At 49.1% G+C, this 13,885-nt stretch overlaps 2 protein-coding genes across 6 annotated transcripts in view; one reads left to right on the top strand and one right to left on the bottom strand.

Annotated features, from left to right (window-relative positions):
• Kdm3 (Lysine demethylase 3) overlaps positions 1-13,885 on the top strand; it is a 289,432-nt gene that overhangs the window by 184,977 nt on the left and 90,570 nt on the right. For all 3 annotated transcript variants that reach the window (XM_050191064.3, XM_050191061.3, XM_050191060.3), the window contains exons 4-5: positions 1,201-1,407; positions 10,721-10,805. In XM_050191064.3, coding sequence (XP_050047021.2) covers positions 1,201-1,407; positions 10,721-10,805 — 292 coding nt within the window. The remainder of the gene's footprint in view (positions 1-1,200; positions 1,408-10,720; positions 10,806-13,885) is intronic.
• The window catches only part of LOC140216816 (uncharacterized), a 126,051-nt gene that overhangs the window by 50,098 nt on the left and 62,068 nt on the right, over positions 1-13,885 (bottom strand). For 2 of the 3 annotated variants that reach the window (XM_072287420.1, XM_072287440.1), the window contains exon 3: positions 6,055-6,103. The exons of the other annotated variant lie outside the window; for it this stretch is intronic. In XM_072287420.1, coding sequence (XP_072143521.1) covers positions 6,055-6,103 — 49 coding nt within the window. The remainder of the gene's footprint in view (positions 1-6,054; positions 6,104-13,885) is intronic. 3 annotated transcript variants of the gene reach the window in all.

Genomic DNA, 13,885 nt, shown 5'->3' with positions numbered 1-13,885 from the left:
ATGGCTTCACTTCTATAAACAAATTACCCTGCCACAAAAACAAAGCAAAAAAAAAAAGACGGCACTCTTACCACGGGAAGGCGCTCAGTTAGCCAGAAAAGTTGCAAAATACGAAATACGGGTGGCGACGCCACTTCGAAGTTCCCGCACCAGCTAGCCGTTACGTCATAATTTTTAGGCTGCGTCTGCTAGGACCTAGTTAAGTGTTTATCGGTAAAAATGGACTACATTTTATTGGAAAAAATAAACGTTGAATTCGGAAAGTTTCGCGAACTGTTACTGAACCAACGAAGCCCGAATGCGAAGACATACTTTGAAATCCGTGACGTCACGCTGACGCATCCGCGCTAGGTTTCCGGCGCGAAAATTTAAAAAAGTTCAAGTTTGACTTTCATTTCCTCTTTAATAAAAATTATCGCGAAATGAAGAAAAACATTTTCAAAAAATACTTCTCATACTCTACCGGTTTAATGTTTTTCTTTAATCTCCCTTTAAAGCGATATATGATTGTCACCGGTCAGCAATGCACGACACGCCGACTTCGGTCGGGGAGGGCGCCTTGTTGACCCAACTCACGCGCACGCACACATTCTAAAATGACTTTGTTATAGTTAGTGCACTTACATTCCAAGCATTAGCGATGTCTAGACAGGAAGGTAAAACTGGCCTTCGATCTTCGTCGTTGTTGTATGCTGTCATCGTGCGTGCTGTATTGTCTCCCGCGTCGCTCTCCCCTTTCAGCGATTGCAGGCGGGGATTTTATCGCATCTTTATTGCTTACAATCATTTGGAGGTCAGTGTTTGGAGCCTTCAGTGGCTTACCGCTATATTCTTTCGGGACTACGCGCCACCGCGCTGTAAGAATGTCGTGTTTCGATATATGACAGTCATTATTATTCTGCACAGGCACTTGCGTGCCTGGGTAAAAAGATTCAATGCACCTATAGTTCATGATACTGTGCGCAGATGGGGCTGCATTTTGCATGTTTTACCATTTTATAGATTTCTTATCCGTGCTGCCGAGTTGCCTATCCTGTCTGTAACGGGGGCTTGGTGTTGGGGTGGCCATTGACCATGGAGTACTGTCTTACAAATTATATTGGACACTTGTGCGAATACTTAGTGCCGCTGTTAATGTGCTTCTCTGTTCCGCGCCGCCAGCGTACAATGATCGGAATTTCCCCTTTCTGTGTACCGCAGGAGCGCGACGTGGACGTGGAGAAGTGCTGTGTGGAACAGAGCGACATCCGGCGGCTGGTCAAACACTGGGTTGAGTTCCAGGACAGCCAGCGAATCCTGGTCACTACTCCGTCGGTACTGGTCGGCTACCGCGTCAAGGTCTACCGCGCCGAGGGCACTACGCAGTGGTACACTGCCGTCATTGTATCCTACAACGACAACACACGGGTGAGGCACGGCTCTCAAGTTCTGCAACTTTGAGTGCGCCAGACATTTGCCGACAGCGCAGAGCGCTGCGAAATTTTATTTCCGAGAGTCTAAACCACGTATACGCCATCGAAAAAAAAAAAGAAAAAAACACGATATGATATTTCATTTGCACGGTCGAGCGGAAGGTCAAATGCTCCCACGAGCTTTCGCCCTCATGAGTGCACCCTTACGTTTCACCTGCCACCCCCGATGAGGTTGCGGAAAGCCGCTTGTTCTGCATAATTTTGTCAATATATTTGTCAATAATATGTCTTTAAATTATGTCACTTTCAACAACAAAACTTCAGGAACGCACAACTGGCTGCCTGGGGCCTGTTGAACCCTGCAGCCAACCGAAGGTTCATTTCCGCTCAGAATTTTTCAGCGAAACTGTATACCTACGGTCCAAGGAAATGTTCGTGTCATTGGCGTGGTAAGCAAAAAACTCCCCATACGTGGGCCGACCCCGAAGATAGCGCAATGCCGGGCCGACCCGCGGCGGAGGTGCAGTTCGCCATTAAGGGGCCCACATACATAGCTTCGCTGGTCATCCTTCTTCACAGAGTGGAAGGGCACCGAGTTTTTTAGCATCTTAAATGTCTGTATAAAAAAAAAAAAAAAAAAGTCAGGTTTAACGCACACCTTGGAATCCATGTGAAGCGGTTAATCAAATGCTGTAAACTTGCCCAATTTCATTCCTGCGTCTTTGGCGTTAAGGAAACTGGCGCGCGCGCATGTGCACTCGCGCAGATGTGCTACGCAATGGGACACTAATTATGACGCGCAGTGTCTTGATTTAATTTGGCGGGAAATTGCGCCCTCTATCCTAGCAGACGCACGGCGCTGGGTGCTATCCTCAGGCGTTAGAAACGCTGGTTAGTTGCGTTTTCGCACTGTCCGATGGAGCATACTACTTTCTTTCATTAGTCACGGCCGGCTAATTTGGGTCCCGTCAGAAGGAAGCTGTGTTCAAGCGAGATGTTCCACCTCCATCCTTCTCAACGTCGCTCGCATATATCCATGCTAGAGCACTGCACGGATATGTGTATAAGCCTTTAAAATACCATAGCTGAGGTGATACATCAAAGTACATAACAAATGAACTGCAGTGGGAAAACATTGCAAACTCTTTCTCTCTCTCTCTCTCTCAACAGCGCAAGTGTACAGCTATAGTATAAAAAAGCCGAATATACAAATTGGCGGGTCAAACACTTATGCCAAGGCATTTCATAGTGTGTAGTCTTTATGTTAAGACCACTATATTGACACATATTTCTTAAGCGGCTTTTCATAAATAAAGAGTTGTTGCAGCAAGGAAAAGCTTTAATTATATTATAAGTGTACTGCAAGCACAATCAGCTGACATTTCAACCACGCATATTGTAACTTGGGCATACACTCATGACCAAGCTAATCACACCCTGATCATGAGAAAGAAATTCACAGAAGAAAAATGGGTTGGAGTGCATACGGCAGACATTGTCAGCTCCTGACTGGAAGCTTAATATTATCATTGAAAAGGAAGGTGTACAATCAGTGCATTTTACCGGTGCTGACATATGGGGCAGAAACTTGGGGATTGACAAAGAAGCTTGAGAACAAGTTAAGGACCGCGCTAAGAGCGATGGAACGAAGAACGCTAGGCGTAACGTTGAGAGACATTAAGAGAGTGGTTTGGATCAGAGAGCAAACGGGTGTAGCCGATATTCCAGTTGCCATTAAGAAGGGGGAAAAAAAAAATTAGCCGGACAGGTCATGTAATGCGAAGGTTAGATAACCGGTGGACTTTTGGGGTTACAGAATGAATGCCAGGAGAGGGAAAGCGCCGTCTAGGACGGCAGAAGACTAGGTGGTGCGACGAAATTAGGAAATTCGCGGGCGCTTGTTGGAATCGGCTGGCGCAGGACAAGGGCAACTGGAGATCGTAGGGAGAGGCCTTCGTCCTGCAGTGCACATAAAAATAGACTGATGATTATGGTGATGATGAAAATATCAGCCTCTCACATTAACAACTTTCACTACTTCACGCTCGGAAGAACGCTTTTATATAACACGTAGTGAGCAACAGAGCTGCATCGGGATTTTTTCACGTCGCCCTACAATTCTCATTGGCACTTTTCGTCTAATTATAACATTTGAGAAGTTGATAAATAAATAAGACTAATTATCTAAGTGCACCAAATGAAAAAAGAAAAGTACCTCCAGGCGACGGCAAAGAACATTGCCTTTGTTCTGTCCAGCCACGTGGCATTTGCATATTTCTAAACTGGCTAAAGTTAGCTGGAACACTCAGTATATAAACTTTCGCGCGAAGAAATTTTATTGCAGAAAGAAATAAAGTTACAACTTCATCCGTTTTCTTTTTCTTGCTAATGAAGATAATTAAGAGCTAGTTTTACCAACTTCTCACTTTAGCTTCGCACAGGATGCCTTGAATCTAGCGGTGCTATCGACAACGCGCCCGCAGCATGCACGCTGGCAGCAGGGCGGTCGACACCTGGGCCGCCCGTTCACGCCGGGCCCTTCGGGGGTCGGCGGCCGATCGACATCTCCACTCGGCATGTGCGTTAAGCAGGCACCAGGGAAGCATTGCTGTTCTTCCGGGGATTTTGGGCTTCGCGACGAGTGCGATGTCGGTCGGAGAGCTGCGCGAGGGCATCGTGCGTGCAGCCGTTCCTATCTCGGCGCGTAGATGGTGCCGATTGGGCGTAACGCATTCGCTGAACGCCAAGGACGGTTTGGCATGGAAACGAGTTGTTTGGTCCGCTGCGAGTACACGCCAGTGTTCAGCTCATACGCCTTTCGCTTCGACAGCTGATGTTGTCAAGCGCCACCGTTATCCCCCCCCCCCCCCCCCTGCAGACACCACTCGCCCACCGTCAGCGCTACATGTTCCCACGTGTAGCGTGACGCCCGAGTTCGCTCTGCCGACCTCGGTGGGAGCACTCGCAGGGCGCGGCTGTTTTAAGCGGAAGCAGTGCGAAGGAAGATGTGCTGCGCAGGTCTTGCGCAAGGACACCGAGCCCGATCTCGCGAGTTCGCCGACCTGCGCGCAGGGAGGGGAGCGGTGCGTGCCACACTGCGAGAACAGCTGCTCCGCGGCAGATGTTGGGGCACAATGGATGCTGCCAGGTGGACAGCACTGCAAACACTTCTGCGCCGCGGAAGCGCATTCGATTCCACTCGTGGATTGCAGACTCTTTGCTGGCCGCACCACGGTAGCTTGTTTCCGAGACAGCGATATTCCGTGTTTGCGTAGCGTTACGCAATATTGCACATCGCATCAGGAATACTATTGTTGTTGCTTTTTATCTGATTGGTAAAATGTGGAATACACGAGCTGCAATCGGTGGTAAAATAATTTCGGGGGTTTTATGTCCCAAAACTGCGCGGGTGCCATGATAGGCGCGCTCATTACTATAGGCTGGTTTTGTTTATGGCTTGCCGCTCAGCCGCTGAGCGCGCGAACGGAGCGTGGCTTGCCTTGAGCGTGCTGGCGGAGTCGCGCTGTGCTCATGCGCGGCCGACAGAGATGGTCAAAAGCGCCCGTTGATGCGAGAGCCGTTGGTGCTCTGCTGCCGTTGAGCCTTACGCCGTCTATTGCTTTCATACATGGTGCACACCATAACCGCTGCTTCACCGCCGCAAGTCCATGCAGTGTGTGCACGCTGGAAATTTTTGGCTGTTTCACTGCGCGTTCATCACTCTGCTACCGCCAGAGGCTTGTCGCGGAATGTTAATGCGGAAATGTCGCAGCAGTTGATCAATCGGGACTTAGGCCTAGATGGTAGCGCAGAGAAAAATAAACACAGAACCGCAACTGTCTTATTTCTTTTCGCTGCTGTGTTTCAAGATTATCCACCAACTCCACATTGTACTATATCTCGCTTTACCGTTTTTCTTATCTGCTCCATTATACTTACGCCTTGCATCAGTATGCAGTGTTTCTTGCAGAAGGATATGCTCGCAATCTAACGTTACAAGATGGCATTCGTGCAGTTCCGGATAAGTAGAAGCAACGACCTTTAAAGTGCAACTCCGGCGTTTTTTTAGCCATATTAGGATGTTATTTTCAAATAGCATTGACACACCTGTCACCGGTAGCGTGGTTCAATTTGCTTAGAAAGTCATCAATAATTTTATATATCCAATAAACGAGATACCGAAACCGAAACGGGTAGCTGATTCATGTGACGTCACGATGAGTCGATGACGTCATATCCTACACTCTCATAATGTTAACACGCAGAACGCGTGCTAAACACGCAGTATACGTGGCGCTAACGCTAAAGAAGCGAAGCTGATGACATCTCCCGACGACACAGGGAGCTTTTACAGTTTCCGAACTATACAACGGCGACTTAAGCGACGATTTCAGGGACAGTGGCGGTGTAGTCTCTGACGTTACAAACGTAGAGTGACCAGTAGAGTCATGAGTCGGGAACGCAACCAATCTTTAAAATTCATTTTCAGGAAAACTAAATGACTTGCAGCCATATAGTGCGGCGCAGGTAATCAGAGTGCAAAGGAGAACATATATTCAAAATTTAATAAGATCAGTGGACATCGAAAAATAGCCGGAGTTGCCCTTCAACGCTACTTACTGCTATACTCGGCGTGACTTACGATAAAGTATACATGTGGTAACCGTGCCAATCCGTCTTGCGTCTTTAACCTGAAACAACCGAAATGTATACTGTACTTTAGCCAAAAGGACGCCCAGTGGTGCGCGTCCACAAATTGCATTTTATGTTAGCATCCGGCTTCGTGTAGCGACATATTGCCCCTATTTCTTCTTGGTTTTTGTTGTTGCCCAGAATTGCTAACATGCAATACGTTGGTGTTAGCTCCGCCCTGCTGCTCTTGGCCTGCTCGTTACACTATATATATATATATTATAGTCATATCATAAGAAGCCAACAAACAATGTGTTTGTTGGCTTCTTATGATATGACTAATAAAAATCGAGCCCCTCGGTTAACCCCCTTTCCTTTCGCGTGTGTGTGTGTGTGTGTGTGTGTGTGTGTGTGTGTGTGTGTGTGTGTGTGTGTGTGTGTGTGTGTGTGTGTGTGTGTGTGTGTGTGTGTGTGTGTGTGTGTGTGTGTGTGTGTGTGTGTGTGTGTGTGTGTGTGTGTATAGTGTGTGTGTGTGTGTAATACGGTTTGGTCTGGGCCGGCGCGCGCGGCTGCAACAGTGAGCAATGTTTCTTATCGGTTTCAGTACACGAAAACGATACAAGTAGTAGTACGGCGAGGACCAACGAGAACGCACTTATCGTATTCGCTGGAATCGTCGCCCACTTCGCGGGTGTGGACATCGCCTCCTTTGTTGTACTTGCTGCCGTTATCGAAACTCTGACCGGTCCAGCTGTCGGGGCCTCGTGACTCGCTCGATTGTTCGCACGCGCAAATGACACCTTCTCCACGCGATTGCCATAATGGTGACCTTTCTTCGTGTAGGCGGAGGGGGAAATGCGATTTCTTCGTGCCAGGTGCGCAGCCACGATTGATTCGCCGTAAAGCTGTTGGTGCAAGCGGCCGCCGCCAGGAACGGTTCTTTCGGCAGCGGAGATGCGACCGCGTCAAAGCGTGGCTCTCGATTCGACGCGTGGGAAGGGCGCCGGCGGGATCGTCGAGGGCTAGTGTAGTGGACAGGTGGAGAGGGGGGGGGGGGGGGGCTTTCGCCGACATTCTCGAATTTCCAGTTCTCCCGTGAGCTAGAGGCCAAGCTGCAGGAAAAACAAGAGCGCGGCCGCGAATCCGCGCCCGCTCGCCGCCCTCCCCTGCTTGCGGGTGACGCGGCCGCTTTGTCGCAGCGCGAAGCCTTTGCATTCTGGCTCTCGGCGACCGTCTGAGCTGCAGTTAAAGCTCGTCGCTAGTAAATGTCTATCCACCATTTTGAGACAGTACATACGGGACGCTACTCTTGTCCTGCAGTGCCTTTCAGCGCCGGGGAAGCTACAGGCGTAGCCTGACCCAGTGGACAACGCAAATGTGTTCTTGAGCGCATTCTCGTCTGCTCGTCGCTTGTGCTATTACTCATGGCATCCGCACCCACATTAATACATAAGCGATGCTCTTTGTCAACGTTACGAATGAGAATCGAGGCTTTAATGTTAAGAATAATGGCAATAACCGCATGACGCTGACCTAAACTCTTAGAGTATCTATACTTCAACGTCTCGCCTCGACAGACGTTCACGTTCACACGCTGACCCCTACCACTATGTTTACGCACGGTCAGAGCAGAATTGCAATGAGAAAACGGAAATAATAAAAAACTTTTCTCCGCTCTTTGTGGTTAAGGGAAATGGAAAGCCTGCCGCGTAATTTATTTCTTGTGAACGCAACGCACAGTGCGGGAACGGCGGCAAACTTGCAGCGAAGAGAGCGGGAAGGGCGCCACTGTGTTGCCTGTCGGTATCGACATTTCTTCTCACGCGAAATTCCTGAAATGATGAGGTCGGGGTCAGTCGTATGATAGTGAGCATTTAATCTAATAGGGTGTGTTTGAAGTCGTGTTCTGCATTAAAGCGTTATGTGCAGTTATACAAGGAACGCTTTCATGGCGGCGGCATGCTACAGCGCAGCCTCATTCTTAATCGTAACATTAATGGCGCCATTGGAGCTACCCAGTTGCAACGCACGCCCTTTTCATGAGCTGCAAATTTGCCTCCTCTTTTCACCGTGCGCCAACTATGTTCGCCTGGCCACTGCGGCTGATGCGGCGCGTTATGTACCACGACGCCAGACACCCTAGTTCGGGGTCGAGTGTTCACGTTCCGAGCATCAGCCGTGCCCTAACACGCTAGGGAGAGCCCTTTATGACTGTAAACCAGCGCGACCTCAAAGTATTGTGCGCAGATGTGGCCCCCCTTTAACGGACTGTGCAGTATTTTACAATAGTCGCGTTGTCTGGGAACGCCACCGCGAGGAGTTGGTAGCGCGTCCACTGCTGTACTTCTGGCTCAAGGTAATGAAAATATGGTATTTGAAATTAAATTATTATGTATGTTCATAGCGGCGGAAGCTGCATATGAACATATTTCGAACAAACTACACATTAGGGGCAAAATACGTTGTTGTTCCACGTAGCTTTGTCCCACACGGCCCGATGAATAAATTTTGAGGTAAAATTATAATACACATCGTTGCCCTCAGTTAGGCGGCGGTTTTCTTGAAACTGCATCGACTCTCAGTATTATACCCAAACGATACGTAAACGAAACGCCTTCGGGCATTGAAGGTGATGAAATAAATAAATGAATAAATACGGCTTGCTCACCGACAGGCTTCAATGTTGCATCTCAAGCGTGTACGCTAACATGACTAACCAAAGTTTCGCGCGATGTCAGATCTCTGCCAGTGTTCTAAATCCTGACCAGCAAAAAATAATCGTTCTGTCAGATCCCTTGCTCTTAAATACTTGGACGCTGTCGTCGCTGAAACAGCATGTTTACTGTGCGCTTTGTTTTCCCTTCCACCATTGAGGTAGCGCTCGCTTAGTGTCATTTCGTCTTCGTGTCTATGGCGCTCCGCGAACGCCTGCAGCACTGGAGTTGGTGCGAATACCGAGGCCGCGTTCTGTACCCGTGACTCAGCCGCCGCTTGGCTGAGTCAAGGCGCCTACAGTAAGGTGCAGAGTATCCAGAAGGGGCGAAATTCCCAAGTACGGCTCTCCAGTGCGCCTCTCCGAGGTCACGCCAACGGGCTTTTTGAAGTCTCTACCCGTACGCGGGATGCGCTGCGAAATGGCTGCTCTCAGTGGTTTTGTTTTGGGCCGCCGTTGTTGTCGTTTCTCTCGAGCCGCCCGCGGGTCGTTTCTGGGTGTGACGCGTACAAGGTCGTTGCGCTCTGCAGCGAGGCAGGTCCGTGGCCGGGACCCCTGCCAAGACGCAGTTCAAGGCTGGTCGCTCGTCCACGCAGGACGGGAAAACCGGAAGAATGCACATCCTGCGTGCGCAGCCGCCTCGGGCGCGCGACGCGGTGCCGTTTCCGCCAGCCACCGGTGGTGGATCCCCCCTCCTCCATGGGCCGCTGCACGCGCTGCTGGTCGGAAGGCGGGCCCCCACGAGGGGCTTCGAGTCTTGGATGCGTGCCTGTTTGGTAGCAACGAGGCTTGCATATGCAAGCGTAGTCTTGCCGTGGTGGCGCGAAGGCCGCTTGCGCGGTGTGTGGCCTCGAGGTCTGGCCTCAAGGTAGCCCCGCTACATTCCAACACTGGTGTGCCGCAGTCCGTTCAGAGCCGTCCGTTTATCATTTGGAGTGCATATAGCGTGAGGTCCACAACACAGAAAATAGGAGACACACGCGCATATACAGAAGATAAAAGAATAGTTGGGCGAGGTTGTACGAGTGCACGAGTGATGTAGCAGCGCAAGGAAAACGAAGACAGAAGACGACAGAACAATCCTCAACTTTCAAATTCCAACCAAAGTGTCCCCTCGTCTTCTTCGCCTTCCGTTTGCCGTTAGGCCGCGCATGAAAAAGAGGAAGAACGCTCACATGTACGTATCAGGGCCAATTCCGCAAGATAGCGTGCGTGAAACGCGTGCCACCCGGGCACGTGCACTGAAGCGTTGGACACGTTGACTTAAGGACACGTTGACTAAAGCCGCGAGGAGCTGCTTACGATACGAGCGCGAGCGCACAATTTTTCTCTTAAGTATACGTGGCTGCCACGGCATCACGTCAGAATGGCCGGCGCATCTGGGCCGGTGAGTACGCCTTTCTGTTTCCATTCGCGCTTGCCCTTAGCGGCTCTTTTGACCCCTGCTTACGCACCGCCGTCTTGCATTTGATTTGCGCTACACCAAGATGGAAGAAGACGTTCTTTATGCTTCTTCGTGCACCCTGCGGGGTGGCATCGTCGCAGCGAGTGGTCGTGCGTGTACCAGAGCTCAGTAGCTCGAAAGGTAACGCTGCATATACGGTGTTCCGTTTAGGTAAATGACGCCTCCGGAGATCGGCTACATCATATTGGTTGAAACTCCACTGAAAGGCCTTTCGGGACATCGCGCGTCGCGAAACGGCCCCTTCCGACACCGTTCGTACGCGCCTCTGATTGCTTTTGGCGTATGCCTGGACTATTTGTTTTGCATCATAGTTACAGAACAGCGCCTAAACGGGACGAATGTGTCGTATCTTTGTTGCTGCCATCCGCCTGTTTTTGCGCTGTTCCATTTGTGACGCTGCACGCGCAGTGTCCTTGTATTGAGGTGCGTGACGTTTACTTGGTCAGTTATTTTTCCCGCTTACTGAGTATTTCTCTTTATTTTTTTCAATTTCGGCAGGAGCTTACCGTCACAGACGACACCGTGCTTGAGGAGCACAATGAGGACCCGTGCCTGGTGCAGATGAGACTGATAGGAGACGGTGGTAAGTGCGCTCTTCCTACTTACACGTTAGGTGCTGGTGTTCTTGGGTTTATGAGGAGCGTTTGCTAGCCGTGCCGCGCAGCCAATTGAACTGTTGCAGGATGCGCGAGACCGTCTTCTGTGTGGTGCGCTAACGACTTACGACTTCGAAACACTGCAACGTAGCTTCGTTTCTTCTTTCTTTACGCGTTCCTGTCTCGAAAAGGCGTAGTCCTCTTTTCTTTTTCTTTCTTGCGAAATTCGGTGTTCTTAGCATACGAGAACGGCCTACTAAATTAAACAAATGCTATGTGCCAGGCGTACCCGTCAAACCAACGTGAGTGATCGAACACCGCGGCCGTAATTCGTTGCAAGGCTGTTTATGATATTATTATTATTGTTATTATTATTTAGAGGTGTTCAGATGCGTTAAGTGTTATCACGGTGCGTTATCGTGTATCATGGCCTCTATAGGCTGTCTCGGGACATTGCTGTCTCCGATACCGGCAAACCGCCTATATAGGTCGGCTTCGAGCTTCTTCCTGCGGCACCGTCCTATATCTGTGCCCTTTGGGCTTCCTCTCATTGGCGCACATTGGTGGTGAGCGGCTCGTTTCCATTTTGTTCGCCTGAAGGTTACGCTGTATTCGTTCGTGTGGCTCCCGCATGGACTTGTAGTAGAAAAGGAAAGTTCGGCGTCTACCAGGTGTTTCTTTTTCTTTTTCTTTTTTAGGCGTTTTTCAGCCCAGTAGACCGAAAAGTTGTTTGAAATTGTTCGTTATTTCCCCGAAGCTGCATGTAACGGGTGCATGCGAGTTGTTTATCTTTGGCTTATGAATTCAACACTTTTGTAGAGAATGTTGGACCGGTCGTTCTCCGAAATCTTATTTGTCCTAGTTAATTGATTGTGTTTGACGGTTCGTAAAACAAGGGGCTCGCATGGTCGGACGACTTGCGGTAGTATATTTCGCGTTTCTTGCTTTTCAAGCAAGCTGGCCTGCTCAGAAAGCTCTAATCATGCTGGTCACAAGTTCCTGAAGGCGGGTTTATGAATTTCCGGTCTTGGCAACAGCCCTACCACGCGAAACGCAGTCGTTGCTTTTTGGGAAAGTGTTACTGGCTGCTCATTACGACTGTCTATAACGCAGGCAGCTTCGCTACAGCGACGTGAGCAGTCCACGGGGAACGCTCTACTGTCGGTCTCCAAAAGGCGCGCATACTGTTGACTTTTCGAGCGTGTACGTCTCGTGTAGCTGCGTCTTGCCAGATCCCGCGCCCTGTAAAGGTTTGGAGCCGATATTACGCCGTGTAGAAGCAAGCGAAAACTTCACGATGTGGCACGACTGAGGCCATGACGTGAACGACGTTCTACTGCGAAATAATAATTAAAAAAAAAGGCAGAAAATCCTTGCAAAGCTCGGTATTCAGAATGCGCTGTCATCTGCACGTGTTCGCTTGACGGCATTACTTGTGACGATACGCCAGGCATCTGTGACATTTTGACGTGTGTCGCATTCAAGGTGCTTATCGGTTTCTGTTGGAGAAATAACGCTGCTCCATCCTACGATGCCGGCGGGAAGCCTAAATTCTTGTGGTGCGAAGCTTAGTTGGGACGAGACTGCCGCATCCTCTTGGTGGCATATGTGCTCGTGCCGTCAATATTATAATGAACCTATTTCAGTAAAAGCCACGAGGCTCGCGAATGCTGCTTGCATGCGTATCAAGTCTTTATGCTCCTTAGCGGACATTGTGCGCAAAAAGTTACTCTTCAAGCGTATGATTAGCGAATATTTGTTATTCTTTAATTACTTTAAGGGAGATTTTGCAATTTCAAGAGCGTTAGCGTTGGCACGACCACTTGGTAGGAATCCTCGACTAACCCTATATAAGCATGAGAAATGTGTGTTAAATATCTTGGGCGAAATGCAGCGCTCACAAGTTTAACCTGGTCAGCATTACATTTTGGCCACAGACAACGGAATTTCGAAACCAGGCTTCTAGCAAATGGGTACGTGCCCCATAAATTAAATAAGGATAATGTTAAATCCTAACTTAATAAGTGAATGTTGATTGTGTTGCTAATTTTGTGGAATCCGTTTACCTGATGGTCTGTGAAGGACCATAATTTGTAACAGGAACATTCCTGTTGATTACATAATTTTCTTACTAAAATTGAAGTAACCGCGGAGTTTGTCCAATTTAAGTGGTTGAGCGTTGACAGCGTCAACCGAAAGAGAAAAAAAATATACAGAAAAACGCCGAATTCTTCTTGTGGTATTCGTTTTTATCCAAAGAGGGTCAGTGAAAGCCAGTTTGCCACAGGGCTAAAACAGTGGTCGACGCGCAGCTACGAGCCTAAAAAAGGAGCCTGGGAAGGTCAAGCTCACGCTCCTGCCTGCCGCCAAAGCAATCCTTGGGTCTAATTCACACAGTCGGCATTTGCTCCCCGTCAGGGAGGCGGCGTCTGTCAAGAGAGAGAGCGTTTCTTCGCCAGGTTTTTGAAGAGAAACGAGCGTGAAAACGCTCATTCCTTAGCGGGCGTCGGTGTCCCGCATCCATCGGCATCCGCCACGTAGTGACGGGACAAATGACGACTATGTGAATCAGGGGGCCTTACGCCTGCCGCGGCGACGACAACGAAATGCGAAAGGGAGGGGGGGTTACAAAAACGGGTCGACGGATCCCTGATCTAGACCCCTGCAGTTTTCGCCCTGCGGCCCCTGGAGTGGGTGAACTGTACGCGTTCACTATAATGTTAACACGGGTGTCGGATCTGCGTAGTCATTTATTACTATTATAAGTATTATCATTAATATTTGCATTACTCATTGGTGCTCTTTGTACAGTCAATGTGGCAAATGTTATTTTGTGTTCGTATATCATACTGGCTCTTAATTCCAGCATAGTCACGTCTTATGTGCTCTTCCTAGGTTTTCGCTTAAGCTTTCTTAATCTGTCTATTGGAACAGCGGCATGCACATGCCGCTATTCAACACTGTAGTTGCTTTGTCAGTCTAAACTTATCCAGTGTTTATCTTTAGTGTCCCTTTAAGTTAGTGTTTTTGATCTGTTTGAAAAAAAAGCCGATGTGTGTAAGCTCGC

The sequence above is a fragment of the Dermacentor andersoni genome, chromosome 1 (assembly GCF_023375885.2).
Source record: "Dermacentor andersoni chromosome 1, qqDerAnde1_hic_scaffold, whole genome shotgun sequence".
Taxonomy (NCBI): domain Eukaryota; kingdom Metazoa; phylum Arthropoda; class Arachnida; order Ixodida; family Ixodidae; genus Dermacentor; species Dermacentor andersoni.
The sequence above is the reverse complement of the archived record's forward strand: the minus strand, read 5'-3'. Positions and strand labels throughout refer to the sequence as shown.